Source organism: Hesperophylax consimilis, chromosome 11 (assembly GCF_061612785.1).
Source record: "Hesperophylax consimilis isolate HC1 chromosome 11, BYU_Hcon_1.0, whole genome shotgun sequence".
NCBI classification, from domain to species: Eukaryota; Metazoa; Arthropoda; class Insecta; order Trichoptera; family Limnephilidae; genus Hesperophylax; species Hesperophylax consimilis.
This window is the reverse complement of record NC_142846.1, coordinates 32,610,454-32,636,352: the sequence shown is the minus strand read 5'-3', so window position 1 is coordinate 32,636,352 and position 25,899 is coordinate 32,610,454. Positions and strand designations below refer to the sequence as shown.

The window sequence follows — 25,899 nt, the reverse complement described above, 5'->3', positions numbered from 1 at the left end:
TGCTCAATATTAGAAGAAAAAAAAACGTCGAATTATTCGACATGTTCGCTCCAGTGGGAAGATAATAGAAAAGTAAAACAACTAAAAAAACAAATGAAATTATATCTTTGATGGGCGGACATAACAGTATAACTGCATTTTTGACCATTTAACGATTTATATGAGAAAATGTGTCTTGTGTATGCCGGCATCAATGGTATTAACAGTATAGTTATACCAGTACTCAAAACATATTATGTTGATGCCGGCATACACAAGACACATTTTCTCATATAAATCGTTAAATGGTCAAAAATGCAGTTATACTGTTATGTCCGCCCATCAAAGATATACACACAGCTTTTACCAGCGATTCCTAAGAGTATTTGGAGTAAAAATTTGGACATCATTTGGCCTTCCGATGACACTTTTTCAATTAAAAACAAAAAACATGATTTTCTATCACACATCGCCACTCGGTATAACCTAGCGCATTACGTGATATGCACTCCTTCTCGTTCCAGCAGTACCGTACATACGAAACAAGTGTTCCGTTGCGATGTGTGATAGTATGAAAGATAATATGTGATCCGTGGCGACGTGCGATAGAAAAATATAACATTTTAAATTTTAATAGATAAAAAAATGTCATCGGACAGCAAAATGACACATACATTTTTTATTCCAAACATGCTCACTGTATCTACATTTTACTTTAATTGATAACCAACCATTTATCCTATATTAAGTGTTGTTTATGAGTTGTGTAAAGTTCAAAACTCGTTTAGTAATAACGCCATTAAAGTGGAATAAATTTAAAAATTATTGGTTTATTATCCTTTATTAATACGACGGAGTTCCAAATGATACTATATGTATTTTATCAAAGCGCAAAAGGCGAAGGCACATCCCTGATTCTTGTGCACGGCTTTGTGTTTCGCGTCCATCGCGTGATAGTATATGTTTCTAAAACTGATCCATATTATACGATGTGAATAAGGTTAAAACAAAGTAAATAATGCTTACCTATGGAATGTAATACGACAATTGGGTTTATTCTCTTTTTCACTTCTATTTTTACAAGTTTTCATAGCGCAAGTCACCATTCTGCCGTGTTATTTCGTAAAATGAACTCGACCATAGCTTGACGCTAGTTCGCACAAGAATGATGACGTCACATTCTCAAGATTCAAGGGAGGCCATACGCGAGCCCAGCCGGCTCCAATGGAACCGGTATGGGGAGTGGGGAATAATACGCTTTTAATCACTTAGGGCAGGTCTACTAATATTCATATGTCTATGATTTTTATCAAATTCTGTGTGAAATAATTATTATATTAGTAAAATAATTCACATAAATTAATTACATTTAAGAGGTTGCGGACTATGGTATCCCCGCTCCTGGCCATGTTGTGTGACTGCGGTAATGGTGACAAGTCCCTGGCTAAGTAGATCTGGTCACTAAGCAAGACTAAAGCCATTTCAAGTAATTTCAGACTGAGAATACCTACTACAACCGAGCGCAAATAATAATGTACCTGCTGTGTATTATTTTAGTTAAATTATTTTTTTGTAAAATAATTAATATAAATTAAAGTATTATTTTTCAGATAGGAGCTTTTGTGTGACAATCCTAAATATATGTATCATAGGCATTCACTCGGCATGCATGTGTTTATTGCGGTAAGTAAATAACTCGTTTGTAAAAGTGTCTTAACTAAATGCTGTAACGAAATATTCGATGTTGGAAAGGATTTGGAATTAGCAATAACATTTATTATTGCTGCTAGCAATACTTGCGGCACGTTCCAGAATGGAAGTTACTCTCAGTATCGCCCTAGTGTAAGACCACCATTCAGAATTGAAACATGCTTGAAATGGTTTTGAAATAACCATTTTTGGTAACCAGATCTGAATATCATCTCCTTCCTCTCCCCACTACCTTCAGCCTCACAATATACCCCGATTGGGGATCCTATAGTCTCACTGGCTGCAGACAGTTGGGAGCAGTTGAGACTCTTGTGCGGTATTCACATAAGGAATCATTAGAAGGGTGACGTCTACGCCACCTCTCCGCTCCTCGCAACTTGGTTTGTTCCCCTCACCCTTTTATCGATCGACATCAAATTTAATGCTTAGTATTCCAAAAAGGTTTCCTGATCACAATATTTTACTGATGTGACTACTATTCTTCGGAACGGAAGCAGGCGTACAAGTCAGCCAGTATTAAAAACATGTTTACACAGAACAAATTATTACCAACATCCATTTGAATAAAAGAAAGAGATAAAATCAAGCTTTTCAAAAACAAACTTATTCCTGAAGAACTACACCCGCGGTGTATGTGAATTTTGTAATAATGTTGATATTTCACTAAACTTGATTACATTATATCCTCCGTAATCTGAAACTGCTACTTGAGCCCTCGAATGATGACTACCTATATTTAGGTCTCATTGCAGTAGAGTCTATACCAGGGGTCACCAAATGGCGGTCTGCATCCGGACCGCCGACCTATTTTGTGCGGACCTTGTGTTAACAATGCAAAATATTTTACGTGTGTAACTTGAGTACGAAATTTTCGTCAGTCGTCGGGTGGGTAAGGGTTGCGGAGTGGTGTGTAGGTGGGGGGGTACGCGCTCACTCGCGCCGCGTCTTCATTGTTTTGTTTGTTATGTTGAGTGACGGACGCAAACACCGCATGCACTAAATATGTTTGCCTGGCTACGCTACGAGTTTAAGGTACCTGCTTAAATTTGCACATTATTTTTTACAATGGAACCAAAAAAAAAGGTGGAAGCTGAAAATAGACAGTTTTTGCCAGAATGGACCGATTTGTATTGCTTCACGCTGCCAAATCATGCTGGAGCAGTATCTGTGTGCTTGATTTGTAAACAAAGAGTTGCGTTAATTAAAAGCTCAAATATAAAACGACATTATGAGACCAAACACAAATCATTTGCCGAAAATTTTCCACTTGGCAGTAACCTGCGTAAATCTAAAATTCCAAGTTTAATGTCAAACTACGCATCTTCGACTCAAATCATGAGTCGTTCAATAACGGAAATGTGGTGAGGCTTCTTTACGTATTTCTTAGTTAAGCATATGAAACCATTCACTGACATCGTTAAGGAATGCATGTTCGAGGCAGGCAATGTTTTGTTGGAGAACAGAAAAGATGTTGTTCAAGGACTCAAGAAACACACACTTTTTGGCAGTAGAAAATCATTGTGATGTGAAACGGCAGTTGAATAACTCTGACTATTATGCCTTGGCTATGGATGAATCATGTGACATTACTTATAAAGCACAATTGGTTATTTTTGTACGTTTCTTGGACAAAACGAGAGAAACTTTTGTTGAGGAGCTATTGGTTTTTTGCCGTTAATAGGAAGAACCTGAGGAAAAGACATGTTCGACGCGGTGATGGATTATTTTGTTAAAAATGAGTTAGACTTAAAAAAGCTTTTATCAGTAACTACCAACGGTGCACTAGCGATGGTTGGTGCAAAAACGGACTAGTTCACCTATTGAGAACCAATGCAAAATGTAATGAAAATTTGATTTCCTACCACTGTATCATTTATCAAACTGTGCTTTGCTGCAAACTCAATCCTAATCTAGAGAGAATAATGCAAGAAGTGATGAAAACAATAAACTTTCTTCGTGCAAAATCAGCACTGAAACATCGTGGATAGCCTTGAAACTTCAAACTTCTCACTTTGTTTGGGTCAACGTATGTTTGTGAAGCAGCATTTTCCAAGATGAACTTCATTAAAAATAATCATTACTTCATTAATTCCGGAGCACACTTACCGATGAACATCTCCCAATAGCCTGCACAAACTTTAGTCCAAAGTTCAGACGGATAGTCCAAAGCAAAAAATGTAATTTGTCTCATTAAACTTGTTTCTATTCATAACATTTGTTTATTATTTAATAAAAAAATGTTCCGGGGGGGGGGGTTTCTAGGCTTTTCCCTTCCGGACCGCGACGGTCATGTATTTTAAAAACACGGACCCCTAATGAAAGTAATTGGTGACCCCTGGTCTATACCTTGAGCGAAGGCTTAAATTCAGGCAGATGATTTTTTCAAATTTATTTCGAAATACCCGCAAACAGCTATTTGTAAAACCTACGAACATTGGGACATTTCTTGTAAATACACCAGTAAGGTAATTGAGTTTTACCTGATTATATTTGATCTAAGGTACCTAAGATTACTTCTTCTGGAAAGAAAAAATATCAAAAGACAATGATGTAGGTAAATTTTGAACCTGAGATTAATAATGAGATATTGGAATACTTTCTTATTCAAATATTAGTTTGTTGGTGAAGGTGAGCTGTAGAAACATGATAATTATGATGACCAAAGCATTTTGTTCTTGGAGAACATTCTGACCAAATGTTCGTGGGAAAAAATAAAACAAGAGGTGAGTTTAAATATTATTAATAACATGAAAGAAAACTTCAAATATAAAACAATATTATTTTACATATTATCTCTTATAATTAAGTGTACTTTTACAATAACAGATTTATCTTATCCAATACCTACATAATATTATTATCTTTTTGAATCATGGGAAATTATTCATACATGTTGCAATTTGAGTCAAATTTGTATTATGAAATCAATGAATAATACAGATTGATATTCATATACAATAGAGAGTATAAGGCGGGCCACGGACATGCTATGCATGGCTGCGTGAATATGGGACGTCACAGGCACGCTGAAGCGATGCATAGCTTGTGGGGCTCATGGCAGCCACGTTACGCATGTTTCTAGCTCGCACACCGCTCTTGCCTTTCGCACTCTTCAAACTGTCGCAAACACTGTAACGAGTTTGTTTTTCATTTTATAAAGCATTCTTAAAATGGGCGTTTTCATGGCGTAGCTCAGCTACCAATGTGTGACCGCATCGATGTTTCAAGTGATGCAGCTTTCGTGTCAATCGTAGCCGTGGACTTCGTGCGCAGCTATTTGTGGCCTGCTTGAGGTTTGTATTTTGAACTATTTATCGTGGAAGATTAATTTAACATTATTGCCAACCAAAACCTTATATGGACTGATGAATTATAATAACTGATAATTTGAATGCATTTTAATTTAATAAATAATATAATAATGAAATAACATTCCCTGGTCCAATTGGAAGTAAACACAATGCAATGGAAGGTCAATTGAACAGAGGACGCTATTATGTATATCTGTAGCAACCTAATCTTCTATTTGTGGGAGGGAATTTGCAATTTTCTCTACTTACATCTTGAGGTGACTAATTGAATAATAGCATTCACTTTAGCGCAGCAATATATGTATTATCTAAAGGATCGACTCCTGATGTGTGCATTTCTGTTGTTGAATGATCTTAATACTATCAATAAAAAAGTTTTATATATTCGAATTTCTTCTTTGCTAAAAATCAATGGATGACCTTTTAGTAAAAACATGCAATTTTTTGCACATTAGGCTTTTGTTTTGAAAAATTACAAAACAAACAATTCAGATAATATAGAAAACAACAGTTGCTAAAGATTATAGAAAGTTATTTCAGGTTTGGGCAATCATTTTCAAAATATTCAAGACTAATTAATTAAACCATTGTAACAACATTTTTTTTTTTTTTTTTATTCTCAAAAGTCAAATTGTTACTAATTCTTTTAAATGTTGTTTTGTTGTTTGGTCCTTGTCTCTTTAAATCAATAACTAAACCAACTGATTTGAATTCAGTCGAAGTTGTACTATTAGTTTTTACACAGAAATTGAACTGCAATTTTGTGACAAATATTAAATTTAAAATTGATGAGAAAAATGGGTTTTTATGTAGATTAACTTTATGAAATCTGTATTACTGTATTTACATAACCTTTTTGTCACGACTAGTGACATTTCCCACTTTGCCATATGAAAAAAAGGTACATAGAATGCAAATTTTAGATTCTGACTAGAATAAGGTTTTATGCTGCAATCGTTTACAATTCTCTTAATGTTATAATAATATTACATAAATACAAAGACACCCAAGTTCGTAATTTTGAAAAGGGGGTAATATAATCGGTATATAATGTATTATACAGAAAAATAGGTTTTAAAATGGTCAGATCATAACATTCACACCAATCACAATACCTTTATATTTTCCATAAATTTGAACACACTTGAAAGCATTTGGACAGATTTTCAGACAAGAGTAGCACTTTCAAAAGTGTCCATTAAAATTTTACAATCAGATGTTAATATTATATCATTACAATAAAATGTGTGTTAAGGGGATGAATCTAAGGAAGAAATCAATTACAATACAATACGTTGGCTATTTATAATAATGCACCAAAAGGAAATTAACACTTTTTGCCTGATTTTCATAAACCTTTGCACAGAAGAAGCCGAATGGAGATTAATTTTCTTCATACAAAAACTCTTAAAACATTGGTTCAGGAAAATTTGGCACAAAAATTGTCACATATGCAAAACAATATGAAGTAGTCGTGTGGTAAAAGAATGTAACGTAATATCTTATCAACTACGTATATTAATTAACTAAATATTATGTATATAACAATGATATACATAATAGTTCAATCAATCACTGGTTAAATTAAATGATTAAATAGTTTGTATCACTAGAAAAGAAATGAGTTTGGGTTGATTATTTTTACTGTTGTTCCCAAACTATTTTTTGGTGTTTTGACAATTGTAATAATAAATATTTAAGTTGAGTAAAAGAGAAAATTGTTCTTCCAACGACTCTGGATACTGAATACATAATATTTTACATAAAATTGAAAATTTAAAACCAAAAAACAACAAAAAAACAGATATTATTTGAAATTTTCATGGCCAAATGTGAGTATGGTGATATATTTTTGGTGATCGTTTTGGACAGCATGAAGTGTCCATCATCAGATGTGTAACATTACAGAACCTTTACAGACACTGTAATGCTCTCTGAAATGTTGGCTAAAGAAGGATGTAGTGCAACACGGCATAATACCCTAAGAGGAGATTGCTGAAAACATATTTAAATTTTAATAATATTGATAATATGAATCAGTGAACAGACATTCTATAGAAGTGTAATCTATACCGATTTGAAAGAAAACTGATGTCGTCAATTCACTTAAGACTTTTCAACTCCTAGGATAACAAGTCAATGAAATTGATGTTCAAAAAAGAATTTCGATCAATCTTCACTTGAGGTAAGATCAAATTGGTAACCGTACAAAACAGAACAAGATAAAATAATAGTTTAGGTTAGATGAGTTTTTTCATTGACATGACATTATGACATTTCTTCAATGTTCTGTTTTATCGAATGGGACAGGTCAAATTATCCACAATGTACACATTTCGTTTGTCGCTTCAGCAGTATAAATCAAAATAAAAAGATTTAAAAGGTCAGAATTTTAAATGTTGTTTTTTCATCAATAAATGTTTACAAAATAACTCATAAATTCATTACCGTTTCACCTAGATAATATATAATATTTATGTGAGGCACAAATACAATTTGTAACCTATGTGTCTATATGACTATTGGGTTAACACGTCTAGTTGAATGAAGACTGGTGGACGAGCCCTCTCAGCAGCAGTGACTCCGGGCGGGTTCCGCCTCCACCAGATTGAAGTCCAATCCGTTAGGGCGGTTGAAGCCGGTCTTTATCCCATCCCACCCGTCCTCCACTTTGTACTCTCCCGTCTGTATTCTGTTGTACACCTCTTCGGTCACCACGGAGAAGGCCTCTTCCACGTTCACGCCGGTTTTGGCGGACGTTTCTACGTGGTGTAAACCTGAATAATAACAATACAAATATTTTAGTGCTTGGTACTTTAATTCGCAGACAATTGTAGGCAACAGCATTATTATGTATCGACAGCTTGACAATCGTATCAAAGACCAATTTTTTTAAATCTATTGATTTTTATGTCCATAAAAGTGAGGCCCCGACTACATAGATAAGTATGTCGATGTAATCAAAAATACTACTTTCGGTAATGCGTGAGTCCAGCGTAACTCTAGTTCAATGAACACAAATTTGCTTTGAACTTAAGTGTCATTTTCAAAATTGGAAGTCATTGTAAATTCAGACAAGCGATAAAGTACCTACCTATTAAATAATTTATTAACAGAAAATTATTTTTATTGCTATTTTCAAAATTGAAACTGATCATGCTAGAATTTAGAATATCCCATGATCTTTCACGGGTGTGCTAGTTTATAATAACAATGATGGTAGGTAACTACCTAAATTAGATTGTAGCGATGCTACTAGAATATTCAGGAATGTTCACCCATGTAAAACGTATTGTAGCTAGAACTCTCTAGATACGATGTTAGCATTTGGCGCATACCTACACGCCCGAAGATTCTCAACACACCGGGCGCTATAAAACGGGCGCATCGAGACGAGGTCAGTCAGTCATTAATTAGCAGTTACAACAGTGAGCAACCTGCGTGCCTTTTGAGCGCCCGCTCCCCCCGCTTCACGCCCCGCCCTTACTCCACCGCGCAGCTACAGGCCACGGACCTACTCTACTACGCCCAGTGTTACACAGACATTTAAGAGAGGCTACGGATTATCATGGACTCCTCGGGATTACATTAGCGCCCTGGCCCCAGATATCATCCCACGCAGACTCCACGTCATCCTCAGTGCTGAACACATCCTCAAGTCCGGTCTCCACCAATGCGGTGTCGAGCTACTGACTTTACCGCCTCCACCACTCCACCGCCGTCATCGCCGCTTACACCTGGTATCATCTTCATCGGTCCGGAGTCAGCTCACAACTGCGTTACTGTACTGACTCAAATAAACGCTAACACACCACAACCCACCATCTTACATTGTCTCTTTACTAAATCCCTAAAATATTAATTTAAAAAAACTGCAAAGAAATAGTGCAAATAAAGATTTCTATTGTTTTTACTAGTATGTATACAGGGTGTATCGGCACGTACCCGACAAACTTTAACCAGCTATTCCTTAGCAAATTTGGAGTAAAAAATGTTATGGGCACTTTGCTGTCCGGTAGCATTTTTTTTTCAATTAAAAACAAATTTTTTTAAAATTTCCACACTACATCACTGTCATTGGCATGCGTTTCGTGTTCAACAGCTGTTATAAGCAAGTATGTCAAAAAGCGTCTTCGCTCTTTCGCACACACTAAATAATAATAGTTAAAAATGAGACGAATGGTGCCGTGCTATTTCGTTGTGACTGTAAACGTGCGCCAATATAGGTACACACGTGCATTATTCAACGGAATTCGAATAAAATATTTGCCAGATGGGTTTTCAAACTTTGTCAAAGGATAAAACAGTGGTGACATGTGGTGAAAATATGAATAATAAATTTTTTATTAAAAAAAAACGTTACCGGACAGCAAAGTGCACATAAGATTTTTTACTCCAAATATGCTAAGGAATAGCTGGTTAAAGTTTGTCGGGTACGTGCCGATACACCCTGTATATGTGTTGAATAATTTATTCATTAATTCAGTGATAATTTTTGTTGATTTCAGTATGTAATCAATAAGGAACAAATTAATATGTAAGTATGAAAAATAGCCTTGCTCTAAAAATGCGCTCTAAAATCCTTGAAATGAAATATATATGTACAAAAAATAGAAACAGATTATCAATTATCAGTACGATTTCCTAAAATGTTGAGCACTCAATTAGTCAAAGCGGCAGATTATAGTGCGTACATTCAAAATTTGCTAAAAATTAAACTAGGTAATTTGTAAAAACAAAAAAAAATCTTCTGTTGATATTTTGTTTAGGCTTGCGAATCAATTTTGTAAACTTATTCAAATATAAATATGCGGCAGATAGAAATGAACATAAACAGGACTAACAATTATTTATAAGCAATAATTATTAGCCTGAAACACTCATCCATATTGAAAAATCTCCTGATAAAAGATACATGACGCCAACGGGACTCGAACCCGTGTCCCTTCGATTTCCGGTCGACAGCTCTGACCACTGAGCTATGGCGGCTTATCTCTAATCCGCGAAATAATTCAATATATACTAGTGTTTCATTCAACAATTACTGCTTGTTACATTTTTTCACCTGAAAACAACCAACTTTATTTTATATGAGAAAGGCATTGTAAGTGCTAACTCTCTCACTAGATGGCGTCGAGACAAATTGTCTACATTTTTTGGTGAAATACTAGAACTTGTCAAATATTAATTATTATTTTTTTGGTAAACTAATGTTTAAGACAAGATTTTTTATGCATAGCACAAAGGGTAACATGTTACCCTGTTACCCTTTGTGCTGTGCATAAAAAATCTTGTCTTAAACATTAGTTTACCAAAAAAAATAATAATAAACAGAACTAATTGAAATTTCCTTAAACACCAATAATCAACCCGATCAAGTGGTAAGCCAGGAAAATGGCCAGCGAGAGTAAGCTAGATGGCAGTATAGTAAGTGGGTGTGTAAGTAAGAAAATCCAACCCAACACGTTGGTGTACAACTTGACGCTCGATTCTAGTCACGCAGAAGACTACTGAATTTCACATATGAACACCGGCGAAATATAGAGCTTGATTTTGTGCTTTCAACTAGTAAAAATAATGGCAAATTGTAGTAGTTGTCTGAATATTTAAAATAGTATTCATGTAAATTTTTTTCAAATAGTGTAGTTTTAAGGTTTTGTATGAATGATTTAAAAAAGAAGAAATCCACGCAAGAGTGCGCGAGTGCAATACATAGGTATTTATTAAAAAAAAATTATAGAATTGTGTTAAGATAAAATAATAATTGACGACACCATGTAAAGGCCGATTTACACATTGATTGATAGCAAGTACGAGTGCATAGTGCAACTATAAAGTTAACACTGATCACTAACCACTCACAATAATGATGTGACAATTCAAAGAATATATGAATACTAGCAGTTAAAAACCCGCTCCGCGGGTTTTTTTCTGCTAGGCCCTGCGGGCGGCACTTAGTTTGACTTCGCCCATTTTAAGTGATATTAACAACAGTTACATTTAATAGATAGATATTAAGACATTCACATAGAGAGGGTGAGTATATATATTGTTAAAACACGGAACAGGAAGGAGTTAATTAATAATAACATGCTAAATTTACGCATAATAAGAATGACAGTTGTTTGAATAAATGAAATTTTACGTATTTGTGATGGATTATTTCAAATGAAACACTATTATTGACTACATGTCTACAACTGATATTTACTGTTATCTTAGGTACCTAATATAATTAGCTCATAGGAGACTTGCAGTGCTTAAATATGTGTTACAACCGTCAATGTCTATAAGTTGAACCAATATCGTTTAGTTTGTCACCATTTAAGATAGTTATAAAAAAGTTGACTTGAATAATAGATTATTACATATTTATTAATTGTACCAGTGTTTATGAATAAAAGGAGGGGAATTGTGCGATGAGATTAGCAGTCGGTTTAATTAAAAGGTGTTAATTTTACTCCAACTGGTGGTAATTCTTTACCTACAACTGTTACTGTATCTAATAAAGTTTAAAGTTAGATTATATATACAACATCATCAGGAGAGTAAAAATTTATATATAAAGGTAGATTATTACAATATAGCGCCCCTGAGGTGATATCTCACAAAAGCGGCGCTATGCAAATTGTCCAATAACTGAAAAAATATAATGTTTACATTTTATTGTGTATACACCGAAGTCAAAAATTAAATATAGATTGCAATTGGGAAAGAAGAAGTGGAAGGAGGGGGAGGGGTAACAGTAGGCTGGGTTTATAATAATTAGGAATTACAATATCGTTAGACGGGAAAGACCAGTTGAGTGGGAAAATATTCAAAAGAGAGTTTATAAAAATATTCTTGTTAATTATATCTGCTTTTATATTAACATGTTTCCTCATTTCTAAAATTTCAAAATTATTTATAGTGAAGTATTTTAAGACCTGAAAAAAACAAATAGCATATGCTATTTGTTGAATATAAAACAATATATTCATAAGACAAATAGCATTTAATAACGGTTATTCTAATAAATTGATAGTTGAAATACTAAATAAAAAAATTAAACATATTCTCTTCAAACGGTCTTTGAAATAGTGAATCTGAGTTTGCAAATCATCTTTTGAATAATGATCACACTTATATAAAAATCAGGTCTTAAAATACTTCACTCAGGATATAAAGCACCGCAAATAAATAATTTTGAAATTTTAGAAATTAGAAAACATGTCAATATAAAATCAGTTATAATTAATAAACAAAAAAATATAAATAATAATGAAAAATGCCATTACAAAGTGATAAGCTTCCAGAAGAAATCTTCTTAGTAAACGCTTGTTAATCGTAAGTAGTCAAATATTGTGAGCTGCATATTTAAATATTCGCGCCATTCATTTGGTTCGTTTTTAAACCGCCAGAGGTCTCTGTCGGCCATCTATAGCCGTGCGTATCGGCCATTGAAGGGACGCGTGATTTTTTTTATAAACGTCAAGCATAATCACGTAACTGTGGATAATTTTCATTGTAATGTAATTAATCCAATGGATTATGAACTTTCTAAAACATATTTTCTTCGATATTATCCAAAAATTATATGAGCAGAAACGTTGCTTTTGAAGAAATCTCGTATTATTATGAGGCGATCCTATTTTAGTATGAAATCGTGTCTTAATTTTCAAGTTAGCGGAATTTAACCGAAACAGACAATTTAAATTTGACCAATCAGAGGGCCTACACCGTCCAGACGCTGGAGTATTAATATTATCAGATAATATAATTTATAAAATATTAAAAGAATCTTTTCAAATCCAGATAAGCAATAAAGTGCCTACCTACAATATATTTCAGCGAACAATATTATTTTTATTCTTTATTTGAAATGTGCATACACATGGCCTAAGCAGGGATTATCCTATTCTATGATTTAATTCATAGAATGAACCGTTTGAAAATGGAAAGGAATTGTTGCAATTCAAACTTGTTCAATTCTATTTTATTCAAACTTGCTCTATTCTCTGGTCAATTCAATGTAGAATAGAACAAAAGTTGATTCTAGTATTCAGAAAAAAAAAAATTTCCTCGATTATTTGAAGATCATTTAAAATATCTGAATTTATGTTGAGCTGTTAAACAAAAATCCAGAATTTATCCCGATTGATCAATCAAATGTGGCATTTGATATCACGGCTGCGATAATTTGTAATTTATGTCAAAATGAAATAAAGCAAACGTAATATTACCAAATTGAGTTCAAAGTAGCATCATTATTGATTAAATTATCATGCTAGTTTTGTATGCAGATAAAGCTATATTGCCGTCTTAAATGTCCAATTAGAAATTCTATGCATTAATATTATTATTTATTCTAATGATGTAATTATTCAAAGTATGTCAGATGTTCAATCTACAACACAACTAACTCAAGCACTAGATAAAAGATTTCAAATACAATAAATATTTATCGGTTTTTATAAAAGGCTAATAACATTTTCATGGTATATTTTCAATACCGAACAGTTAATAACCTACAAAGGTATTGCATTAAAATATAATGCTAAAACTTGTTATTTGACTTCAAAAAGGAAAAGTCCAGTGACATTGAAAAAAAAGTTATTTTTTTTGTAAAATTCACCTGTGAAATATCCAAATTACATGCATGTACACATTAAACTTTGATGTCCCTTTTTCGCTACAAAAAATAAATATGCGTAAGTGAGAAAAGAGGCTGTTTCTCAGTAAGGCTTTTCTAGGACATCACTTTCGGAATACAAAATATATGCACTAATACACACAATCCTAAGCATGTACTGTTCGCACCAATCACTTCTCGTGAGCAGGTATTATGATTTTTTTTTTTAAATATTTAGCCATCTCTTATTTATTGTTAAATTGATTTAATTGAATTAATTAATTTACATAATCTATAAAAAAGTTACATTCAATACAAATGTTGACTTCAACCTCAAAAATGTTGCACAACAAAGATTCTAAAGTGCAAGTGTAAAAAAATTGTACTATTAGATCCATAAACATGAAATTATTATCTTTATAAATAAAAATTTTAATGTTCGTTTGTTCAAAATCTTAAATCTCCCGAAGTTCTTCACCAATTGCTTTGAAATCTTGACACAACGTTGCATTCGAATACGCGTGAGTATTTATGTACTTATATTATATAGATGTCCTCTGTGACAGCTAAAAAAAATTTTGCACCTGTGACAGGTAAAACCATGCTTTGTTAAAAAAAACAGCGCCATCTTAGCGCCCTTGAGGTGATTTTGCACAAAAACAGCACTATACAATGCATCCAAATATTATTATTATTGTTATCCGTTATACATAAAAAAATCACTCGCTATTGTTTCTCTATGTGACAGACTGAGCCACGCATGGCGGTGTAAAGTTATTGAAAAAATAAATCTATTTAAATCTTAGGTTAAAGGTAGGTAGAAAAAGTATCTATATGTTTAGCAATAACAACAGTACTAATTTGCCAAAGTATAAACAACATACCAACATTCCTTTGTCCTAATAACTAGTTTGTAATAGTCAAGGTCAGGTGTGTAGTGTATTTATAAATAATAACATTGAGAATAAATTGTAGTGCCAGATTTTGTTGCAAATATTCAACACTCATATATCATGTTATTTAGAAATTATTATATATTATTATACTATTCTGACCATATCTCTAGTCTACTGGCATTTACAAAGATAATTGGTAAATATGAATAGCATGACAGCACTTGTTTCGTTTATATGAAAACTGTTTAAAATACACAAACAACATATATCTAGTTAAAAAGAAAGTAAAAGTACATTACATTATTAGGTAAAGTTATCGTAAAAATCAGTAATTGGGAATCCTCGTAGTGACTTATTTATGGTTTTCACAACAGTATTAATCTAGATTTCTGAGCGTTGCGGAATCGGAAAGTGTTGTCAATATATTATTTTATTAAAATTATTATATAAATGTATGAAATGAGTTTTTAACTTACTAAAAATACAGTTTTATGTAAGAATAAAGTGCTTTTAAAAAACGAGTGCTTTCATGGTAGGCATAATATGTACCAGATAGTAAAACTCACCATTTTGCTCTGCGAACGCTCTAGCCTCTTCACAGGAAACTTCTCTTCTCGCTCCATTCTTGTTTCCTGACCCTACTAAATCTACTTTACACCCCACTAGAGCAAACACTGGTCTGTGTGGCTCAATGTGGCGCTTTGCTTCCATCATCCACAGCGGAATATGCTCGAAACTTAACCGATTGCACACATCATACACCAATAATGCTCCAACTGAATTTCTATAGTAAGACTTTGTTATTGAACGAAATCTTTCTTGTCCAGCAGTGTCCCATAGTTGTAATTTTATTCGCGTTCCGTCTTTCACCTCAAGCAACCGTGCAAAAAAATCAACGCCAACAGTGGGATCTGATAGCTGCAAAAAAATAATTAATTTAACAACAATATAAACCTTGAGATCAGGAGCTAACTATTTGATGATATAATACACCCACCTCTGCGAATTTTCCATCAGTAAAATATTTTAATAGAGAACTTTTCCCCACGGTGCTGTCACCGATTAATATTAACCTGAACTGATAGTCGAAAATCGGGTCAACCATTTTTATATTTTTTGGGATAACTTTGCATCAACTTAGCTTCGCGTTTTGAATCTACGTAAATAAGATATCACAATGAAATTACGACGCACAAAGACAACAAAAACGCCAAATAATATTTTTTGACATATACTCCATAGAAATCTATTTTATCGATAACAATAAATCATAGATGAAATTCATTAAATAAACATTATGTCTGAAAATGCCGATCAATGTCGATCTATAGAGTAGGAACTATGACGACGCGTTTTTTTTACTTATCCGAAAAATAGTTTTAGATATTTCACCGCAGGTATAATTTGCTTAATACCTAAACTAAGGAAATTAAAATACGTTTTGGTAAATAATTTACCACCCTTGTTGGACATAAAAGTTTGGCTTTGGCTCCTGGCCAAGTCTTCTATTCTACTCCCACCTAAGATCATCCAGTTGATTTCATTACATTGATTCTTTCTAACTTTTGAAAAATATGACATAATAAATGTGTAAATAAAAATGTTACCCATTTTCCGGAGCGAATTTTGCATCCCTCGGCAATAATATAACCTCATGCTCCCTGTGGTTAGTAACTCTTAATAAAATCAGTTGTGGTTGTCGTTTGTACTAGGATATTTTTATCCATAACCCATAGGGGCCGACATGAAACTTCAATAAATAAAAAATATATTGTTGTTAAAGCCAGTTAGATAGTTGATTTATGGTTAAAGCCAACAAGTAGACGATACCATACTTGATAGTAACATTTTTATTTTGTCTTCAACCCAGTAGAGGTAATATCCGAAGGCAAATTGAATGCATAAAATCGACACTGCAATTACAGTGCTTCGTACCGTGCATGGGCACGATTCTTCAACACTCGTAGAACAATTTTTGTATAAGATCAGACGCAATGGAATGTCAGAGCTACTGTCAGATATCTTTTTTAGTGTTCTGGGATTAGAGACAAAGGGTATAAATAAAATTTAAAAAGCACTCTTAAAACATTTATTTAAATATTAAAAAGGTACACAGATAAAAACCACAGCAAGAATGAATTTTAAATTGAACAAGCTTGTCAGTAAAACAAATTACCTTTTAAAAACATTCTGCACTCTTCCAACATTATCATTAAAAAATGTGGTGGACGGCGCGCATCGATATCTCTTCTCTAAACTAGCATCTTCACAATATAACCTAACACTGATGATCAATCTAATACACACTTCGGATTTTATTATTTTGACATTTAACACCAAAACACTGCATAAACATACATAGTTTCAACGGTCCTCCTTAAATTTGGCCACCTATTTTAATGCTCTGATTAAAAATCTCAGCTCGAATCTTCCACCTAGACATCACGTCAACATTAAAAAGTAACATTACAACATCCACACATGTGAAACAAAACTATAAATGCAGGTGAAGTGGAAAAAAATTTACTCTGCTAAACATATTCCATGCGGTGGTTTTTGGTTACTAATTTGTTTAGGATTTTCAAAATGGTGTAATTAGTTTACTTGGTATTTAACAAAACTACCGCAGAGAAAATTCAATCCAAACCTCCCATATCTTATTATCTTTGGGAAACAAATATCGCGGTGTAATTACTACAACTAGGTAACTCCAAAATCAAGTGATTCTAGTTACAAACAAAAATTACCTTTATTTCTTCGCCCATGTATGTCACCACATAAAATATGTATTGTTGCATACACTGGCGGTTTGTACTCGCAAAAATGGTAGGTGAGCTAAAAACATTATCAGCCAGGTAAAGAATACTACCAATTTTGAAACCTATACCGACCTGCTGGAATTATCCGTATGTAACGTGTGAAATGTGAATTAAAGTGGTGCCATCTCAGCACTACAAATAAATGTATTGCGTCTTCGGGTATTTCCGACATTGATGAGCGTCACTCTTGTTTAAGAGAAATTTCAATACAATGGTATAGATTTCTTAGTGAGCGATATGGAATCCGCTGGCACCACGTGGCTTACGACACAGATTGAAAATTCGAGCCGGTTGACTTTAACTTAACATTTTTATAGTATTACTTTTATTAATTGCTTTGATTTTCGGTGGTATTATTATTGGTTGGAATATTATTTTTAGATTGACCGAAATGCAGGTAGTGCGTAGCTCCAACGCTCTTTATCGCTAGCCGCCACTGGTTGCACACATGGGCGAGTAAATAATGATACGGTTCTGTGTGTAACTCTAAAACGCTGATTTCTGAGATACATATTTGTAGTAATTACCCCCCCCCCCCCATATATTCTTATCTAAAAATCAAAGCATAAAATTTGTTAGACAAACACTTCGGTAAACTAAAATTTGATACTTATTTACAAAATTTGATGACCATCAAATCCACAATTAATTCGTCCCCGTTAAACACCGATTCTCGGTGGACTTTAGCTTTAATCAAATTGTGATCCGCTATCTGTTTTGCTTGCCAGCTTATCGCAATTTGAACCAAATCTTAAACAAATCGGCATTTTGGAGACGGTTGAAATATCAAAAATTCAAAATGGCGCTGATCGTCTTTTTCAAACTTCATCAAATGCGGTGAAGTTTGAAAAAGCTAACTCAGACAATAATAATAACTGTTCCTCAGTTCTTAACATACTTCATGGTCCATTCATTAATATTGAGCAATACGGACGAGGAAATTGGTGACCAAAAATGTTTGGAACTAGCAATGTTTTCTAATTTCACGGAATGTAAAGTTTGTCTTTTAACTATTAGATATTATATTAAAAACTATCTCAAATTCTAATGGTCCATGTTCATACGGATTTCATATAACTATTTGTACAGTATTTTACTTTGGAAGGTAAATCTTCTATTTGTTGTACTTTCACAGAATTTAGAGAATGGTTTTGTGGCTAAGAAATAATATTATTCTTACCCTCTTTGTTAATTATTTTTAAATTTCGTAGTGTATTTTTAAAAATATTTGTCATCATGTTATTTTAAATTGTAAATAATATTCTTATTTTAACACATGTAAAAAATATATATGTAGTTACAACTATAAAAAAAAGCATAAATCGATAATCTAGTAAACAAAATATGAAAATATATTTTAAAGGGAATTTATCCCTTTTTGATCATGAGTAAGACAAAAATACATTTAATTAAGAATATATTATATACAAAAGTAGCAAAGTCAAAAGGAAAATATACAAATAAAAACTTAAAAAATAATAATAAATTTGGAAGAATATCTGACAAGATACAAATAATATTAAAAGATTAAAAATTTTAAAAATGTTTTCGATCTCTTCATTAGTTAAATAGCAAACACTTTTAAGTTTGCTGACCAAATGATCACAAAAACCTAACCCCACAGCACCATTCAATAAAAATAATATGTTTTTACATGATTACACCTTTAAACTAAGACACATTACGCTGTATACGCATCAATGCTTATTTGGGCGTGGCCTATAGAGATTATATGTTGAGGTGTCACACTACGCTATAATCTTCCTCGGGAGAGGGGGTCAGATTAATTGGGGAGCTGCCGCGGAATATCATTTCTTCTCACGAGATCTGCCTAAATTGATCTGACCCCCTCTCCTGACATAGGCAGCAGAGGGAGTCGCATCATTTTCAAATGTCGCCTGGCTAGCATATCACGGCATATCATCGTCGCACATGCCCACACTTATCTATGTCAGGTGTGACAGCTCTGTATGTAATTGTAAGGCGAGCGATATGGTGTTATAAAAACCCTTTGATGCATATAGCGTAATGTGTCAGCACCCTAATAAAAACGCCATATAGCACTAATTGAAGCTATGTTTAAACAAGTCCACTATTATGTATATAAAATAATATTATTATTACTCCAAAAGAAAATATACCAATAATCACAAGGAACAAGCTAAATATGACTATACACAGAAAATTTTAGCATTACAATTTTAAAATTCTCAAAATAAGGCTGGATTTTTAGACATTTCAGCCAATTCATTCCATAAGTAAGGTACTGTTTTTACTAAAATTACAGATAAAGGCACTCTCAATCATAAAATTTATACTAAAAATACAAACGTCTGTAATTTTTATCCACAAAGCAAGCACTTCTCTATCATTTACATAAAACAATCTCTTTTAATTCAGTTATTAAAAATACTTTCTTGCAGCGTACACACATCAAAACAACCCTGGGTTATCATAAATTCGACGAACACTCCTAACTAAATACAGACAATCTGAACACAGATATTTAGAATGATCTTAAATTTCGGCAGCTAATTAGCTACATTATATGCACATAAAATTGCACATTGTGAACATCAGGTTATCAAGGTGAAAAATTAACATTCAACATCCAATTAACATCAAATTAACATTAAAAAATCAACAACCCCAGACTCTTATCCTGTTGATAATAATTAGAAGGTTATCGCATAGACCTGATATGGGGTGTTGTGTACATAGTATTAATTTCAAAAGCCAATTTAAAAATATTATTTCGAAAACATTATCCAATAATTTTATGTGACAGAAACTAAAAAATAAGATTGGTTTAGGCAATGACCTTACAATATATATAGACAGGCTGTAGAAATCTCAAAGTGGCAAGCCAAAAGCAAGGCAATGTATTGCTTTAGATTTCGTAGTTTCAGTACTAAACTGTCTAGTGCCAAAATGCCCTCGGGTGATGAGAAAATGTTTTCATTAATCGACAAAATATAAAAGCCAAGAAATAATATTTCATTCATAAAAATTATTACAAAAAAATAAATTATTTCAATTGTTTCCCGAAGATTTTCAGCTCCATTAGAGTAAATGAGATAGCGAATGTAGCAACATATAAGTATAAGGAGGACAACCTAACAGCAGTAGGTCATCTCATACAATGTTCGTCTTATAGTGTAAACAAGTAAGCGTAACTTGTTATCTCAGTTACACCCTCAAAATACGAAAACGCTGCCCGCTATCATTTATTTCGTTCACACGCATATATTCTGTGAATGTCTATCTTTGTCATACATGAACAACCTTTGAATTAAGAATTTACTGGAAACGTAAAGAGTGTTTCTTACTTGGCACATTTTATCGTGAGTTTGTGACACAATAACGAGTCTAGATGTATTGTAACGTCATTGGGTTCAGGTGTCAAAGCGTAGCAAATTTTTAACTGAGGAGCCAAAAAATAATACATTTGGAAGTTCTTATAATACATGAATAACATACTATTTTACTTAATGAAGTGACAACATCAATAAAAAAAATTACAATAATTGCATAAGGGTAAAGTTGTATTTCGTCTTTTAGTTTAGAGCCATCATAAAATAATATGAAATAGTCTGTTATTATATTACATAATATAAAGTTTTCTGCCAAAAGAGATACAGTAGAACCCCGTTAATTCGAACCCCGATAATTCGACGCGTAATTCGAAATTTGAGCCAAAAAAATTTCCGCAGAAAAATTTTTTCATACAAAAATTTTTTTATTCGTTATTCGTAATTCGAAATTTATTTTTGTCCGCGCACGAAAATTTGTTCGTGTAATTCGAAAAAATTTGATTTTTGCGAAAATAAATCCTAATATTTCGTAAATCTGAATCTAGAAGTCAGCCGTGGCGGTACAACGCCGAAAAATGTATTTTTACGTGGTTATACATCGTCCTAATAAGTATTATTATTTTGTAAATCTGAATCGATTTACACTGGAATGTCGTACTTTTTCAAATTTATTTCGAATATCTGAGTTTGAAGGGCCGGGAAAATACGTTTTACGCGGATATGTCGTAGTTTTACGAGTTTACACCAAATATCTGAATTTAAAGAGTCGGCCGCGATGAAACTCGGCCGCGAAATTTCGATTTACGCGTAAATGTATCGTATATTTACGAATTTATTCGAATATTTAAATTTCAAATGGCCCGCCGCGACAGAAATCGGCCGCGGAATCTCGATTTACGCGTAGATATATCGTATTTTTACGAATTTATTTCGAATATCTGAATTTTAAAGGGCCCGCCGCGATGGAAATCGGACCCTAAATTTCAATTTACGCGGAAATATATCTAATTTTTAAAAAATACGTTAAAAATGCGCGACGGAAATCGGCCGAAAAATTTCGATTCACGCCGAAATATGACATATTTTTACGAATTTACTTCAAATATCTGAACTTAAAAGGCCGGCCGCGACGAAAAACTGCCGATAAAATTCGATTTACGCGGAAATATATCATATTTTTACGAATTTAGATAAAATATCTGAATTTAAAGGGTCGGCCGCGACGGAAATCGGCCGCGCATTCTCGATTTACACGGAAATATATTGTATATTTGCGAATTTATTTCGAATATCTGAATTTAAAGAACTGGCCACGACGGAATACGAACGCGAATTCTCGTTTTACGCGGAAATATATCGTATTTTTACGAATTTAAATTCAGATAATTGAAATAAAGGACCGGCCGGGACAGAAAATTACCGCAAAATCTCGATTTACGCGGAAATATATCGTATTTTTACGAATATCTCAATTTAAAGGGTAGGCCGCGACCGAAATCTCGATTTAAGCTTAAATTAGCATTTTTACGAATTTATTGCGAATATCTGAATTTAAAGGGCCTGCCGCTACGGTAATCGGCCGCGAAAATAAAGAAATAATTGGTATTAACACGAATTTACAACTAAAATACCACCCAGATTTGAAGAGGCGGCCGAGAAAATCGATTTTCGGCGTTTTTTTTTTCATAAAATTTCGAATTACGTGGGAATTCGTTAATTCGAAATTTGATTTTTGATGTCCCGTGGATTTCGAATTAACGAGGTTCTACTGTATATTGTCCTGGAATCACTCAATTGAAAAAGGTGCTTAATACAAGATCACTTTTCTGCAATAACCCGAATTTGTTTTAATCACATGTGACTACTTACAATTAATCCCAACCACATACATACCGTATACTTGCAGCCGTAACTCTGTCAGCAAGGTAAAACCTTAAAAGTAACACAACACCAATACCTTAATGGACACAATATAAGTCATAATACAATTTATCATTAAACATACACGAATATTTTATTTATTATAAAATTAGTGGTAACCGAACAAATTAGAACAATGACAAATCAGAACAATTACAAATCAGAATAAGTTTGAAAAGTGATATAAAGTGATGAAAAGAGATATAAGCTGCTTTCAGCAACTATCTTTTAATCTTACCACATCAATTGGTCACTTCTTTGTTCATACAAAAAGTTTTGTGAAAGAAGCTATGTAAATTCTCATCCTGCTGACAACACCTCCAGCTCTTTGCATCCAAATAGACGACAAGTTATAACTGAAAACTCACAGACTCAAAAACAGTGATTTGTAACGCTTGAAACCGGGTAGTAATAGAAAATTGGAGTTGTCGAGAATTAAGTGTTTCATTGATTGTTTGATTGAAGAAATCTTTCCAACTTTTAAATATTATATTATATATTGCTACCCTTGGAATGCAACACACGTTTAAATATTAATTGAATTAGTTTCCTTAGTCAAAGAACATTAATATTAAATTCAACTGTCTTAGAATGTAGTATATGTGAGTTTGGAAGAGTGAGATAGGTGATGCAAGAATGAGAGCACAAAGTATTAATAAACGGCCATTGCTGATTTGGGGTTACGAGTGACAGGTTGGTTGTGTCGTTTATAAAGTTAACAACATGCGACATAGTTAACAATACAGTTTTGATTAGACAAAAATTCTAGTCAAATCTGTATTATTAACTAATTTTTTACTAAATTGTCGCTTAAGCCCTTTTGCCTTTCCGACATCGATATGTTATAAATCGGAGCTAGACTTCTTAATTACTTCCCCTGATATATCACCGCCCATCAGGTGATTTTGCACAACGGCACTATACAAATCATCCAAATATTAATATTATTATCACATTGGCGCAGCCAGAAGAATAAAAATTATTGACGGTCCGCTTTTCATAATGCGCAAAATATTAATAGGATAAAAAATATATAACTCCCATATGTGGGAATTGCTTATAGCGATACCTGTATTCATCATTAAAGAGATCGCTTCAAAAGCATTCTTTAGGAATAAAGATATAAAAGTGTAAAATAGCGCCGCATTACCAAATCACAATAATGTTGCCTTTCCGTGGCTAATAAATGTTTAAAATCACACCAATTACACTACTTTAAATTAATGAATATATTAACTAAACCACAGTTAACAAAATTCTACTCTTAAACTCGTTATAATTGACATATTAAAAATAAATGCTAAATTAGAAGATCGCTTAAATAATTCATCACACATGTCACAAAACAAATTGGTAAACAGACATTGATACAAGATAGCAATGTCATTTAAATAAAATAAGTTTCGTTGAAACAATTTAACAGAAAGTAATACTTAAGCATTGGCAAAGATTTTTAACTTTGTTGATTTTATAAAACATTTTTTTTATTTAATAAACATAATTAAGGAACCCTACACAGCCTTCAAGTAGTTTTAATTCAGAAGTCATTAAAAAATAATCAACAGATTGGTAACTATTAAAATAAGTCAATGTACCATCAATTTCATGACTAAAAGTCAAATTCAACAAAAAAAGATAACCATTATCCCATTTTTTTTCAAAAGTCACATTTATCACTACCAAATATGCAAGTGCCAACCTTGACTATAATACATACATATATCTTTCTAAACTGTTCAATCAACAACTATGTCCCTTTCTTCGGGTTTATGTAAACTTATTCCCGTACTCTGGCATATAGATTTCTCTTTTTTCTTGCAATCTGCTTTTCAATTTTCTTCTTCTTCTTCATAAAATTAATTCATAAACCCCTGCACAATATATTTATACAATCCTACAACGAATAAAAGGTAACTGTAGTATATGTATTATGAAAATACAATAAAAATATGTCACTTACAGAAGAAGACTAATTTACACAATAAAATATTTTAGCAATTTTATATATATTGCATAAATTATTTAGTATACCATAATTAGGGTTTACCAATCTTAGTTTTTAGTATAAAAAATAATGGATTTTAATAAAGAATTTCCTTATCAACGATATATAAAAATAATTTTACAAATTATTATTGGAACGATCATGCTTGTGATATGAGATTTTCACGCCCAAAAGTAATATTTATTGTGATTAATTTTTGGGTTATTATGCCGAGTTGCGCTTCCTCCTTCTATAGCCAAAGTTTCAGACAGCGTTATAGTGTCCATCATCAGGGCAGATGTGATGTAACGTCGGCTAAAGAAAGAGGAATCGTAGTAAGGGTTCAAAGATAATTTGAAAGGGAGATATGCTAATATTAAAAAACGATTTAAGTTTTGTATGAAAAAGGCAGAGCAACCGTTCCCCTTAAGAAAATCTGATATCATAATATCCAATCTTTGTCTGTTTTTAGATAATATGACTGTATTAAAAATAACTAGGGACTTAAAAATGAAAATGATAAGTTTAAGAGAATGCCGTGTTTTCTCGTGCATTCCCTGAGAAAATTAAAGTGTATGTACATCATTTTTACATCTTTAGTTAAACATATTATGCACACTACTAAAAATTATGTATTATTTATTTAGGTACTAGAGTTAAATTGCGATCAATCGTTCCTCGAATAAACATTTCTTTTAGTCCCGAATTAATTTCATACAAAACTCGCAAAGATAGATGGCATCGATTGTTCCATTATACATCGTTTTGCCGCATTAATCGTTTAAAGCATGCAGTTTTCACACTATTTTACTCGATTGATCGCTGCCGGCAGCCGCTTCTGACGGTGCGCGTGTGCGGTTATTTTTTACTTTGAGCGTTTAAACCTTAAAAATGAACCGTCCGATGAAAAAAATGCATACTCTTCAAGAAATATCATAGATTGTATTGTAATAAAAGTGCACACTTCAAGAAAGATAATAGATTGTATGATAATAAAAGTGCATACTCTTCAAGAAATATAATAGACTGTATTGTAATAAAAGTGCATACTCTTCAAGAAAGATAATAGATTGTATTATTATAAAAGTGCATACTCTTCAAGAAAGATAATAGATTGTATGATAATAAAAGTGCATACTCTTCAAGAAATATAATAGACTGTATTGTAATAAAAGTGCATACTCTTCAAGAAAGATAATAGATTGTATTATTATAAAAGTGCATACTCTTCAAGAAAGATAATAGATTGTATGATAATAAAAGTGCATACTCTTCAAGAAATATAATAGACTGTATTGTAATAAAAGTGTACACTCCTCAAGAAAGATAATAGATTGTATTATAATAAAAGTGCA

At 32.7% G+C, this 25,899-nt stretch overlaps 1 protein-coding gene across 1 annotated transcript; it reads right to left on the bottom strand.

Moving 5' to 3' along the window:
- Positions 1–4,413: 4,413 nt before the first annotated feature.
- On the bottom strand, positions 4,414–15,751 carry Rab39 (RAS oncogene family member Rab39). The gene is made up of 3 exons (XM_089637443.1): positions 15,505–15,751; positions 15,074–15,425; positions 4,414–7,777 (listed from the first exon to the last, which is right to left on the bottom strand). The coding sequence occupies exons 1-3, from the start codon at positions 15,610–15,612 to the stop codon at positions 7,569–7,571; spliced, it is 669 nt and encodes a 222-aa protein (XP_089493569.1). The 5' UTR covers positions 15,613–15,751; the 3' UTR covers positions 4,414–7,568.
- Positions 15,752–25,899: the final 10,148 nt, after the last annotated feature.

Bases quoted from the DNA above. Each gene is read 5' to 3' on its own strand.
- Rab39 (XM_089637443.1), bottom strand. From the start codon at position 15,612: ATGGTTGACCCGATTTTCGACTATCAGTTCAGGTTAATATTAATCGGT. The intron at 15,426-15,504 runs GTGGGTGTATTA...ATTTTTTTGCAG, and splicing joins CTGATGGAAAATTCGCAGAG to CTATCAGATCCCACTGTTGG. The intron at 7,778-15,073 runs GTGAGTTTTACT...GTTATTATTCAG, and splicing joins AGCGTTCGCAGAGCAAAATG to GTTTACACCACGTAGAAACG.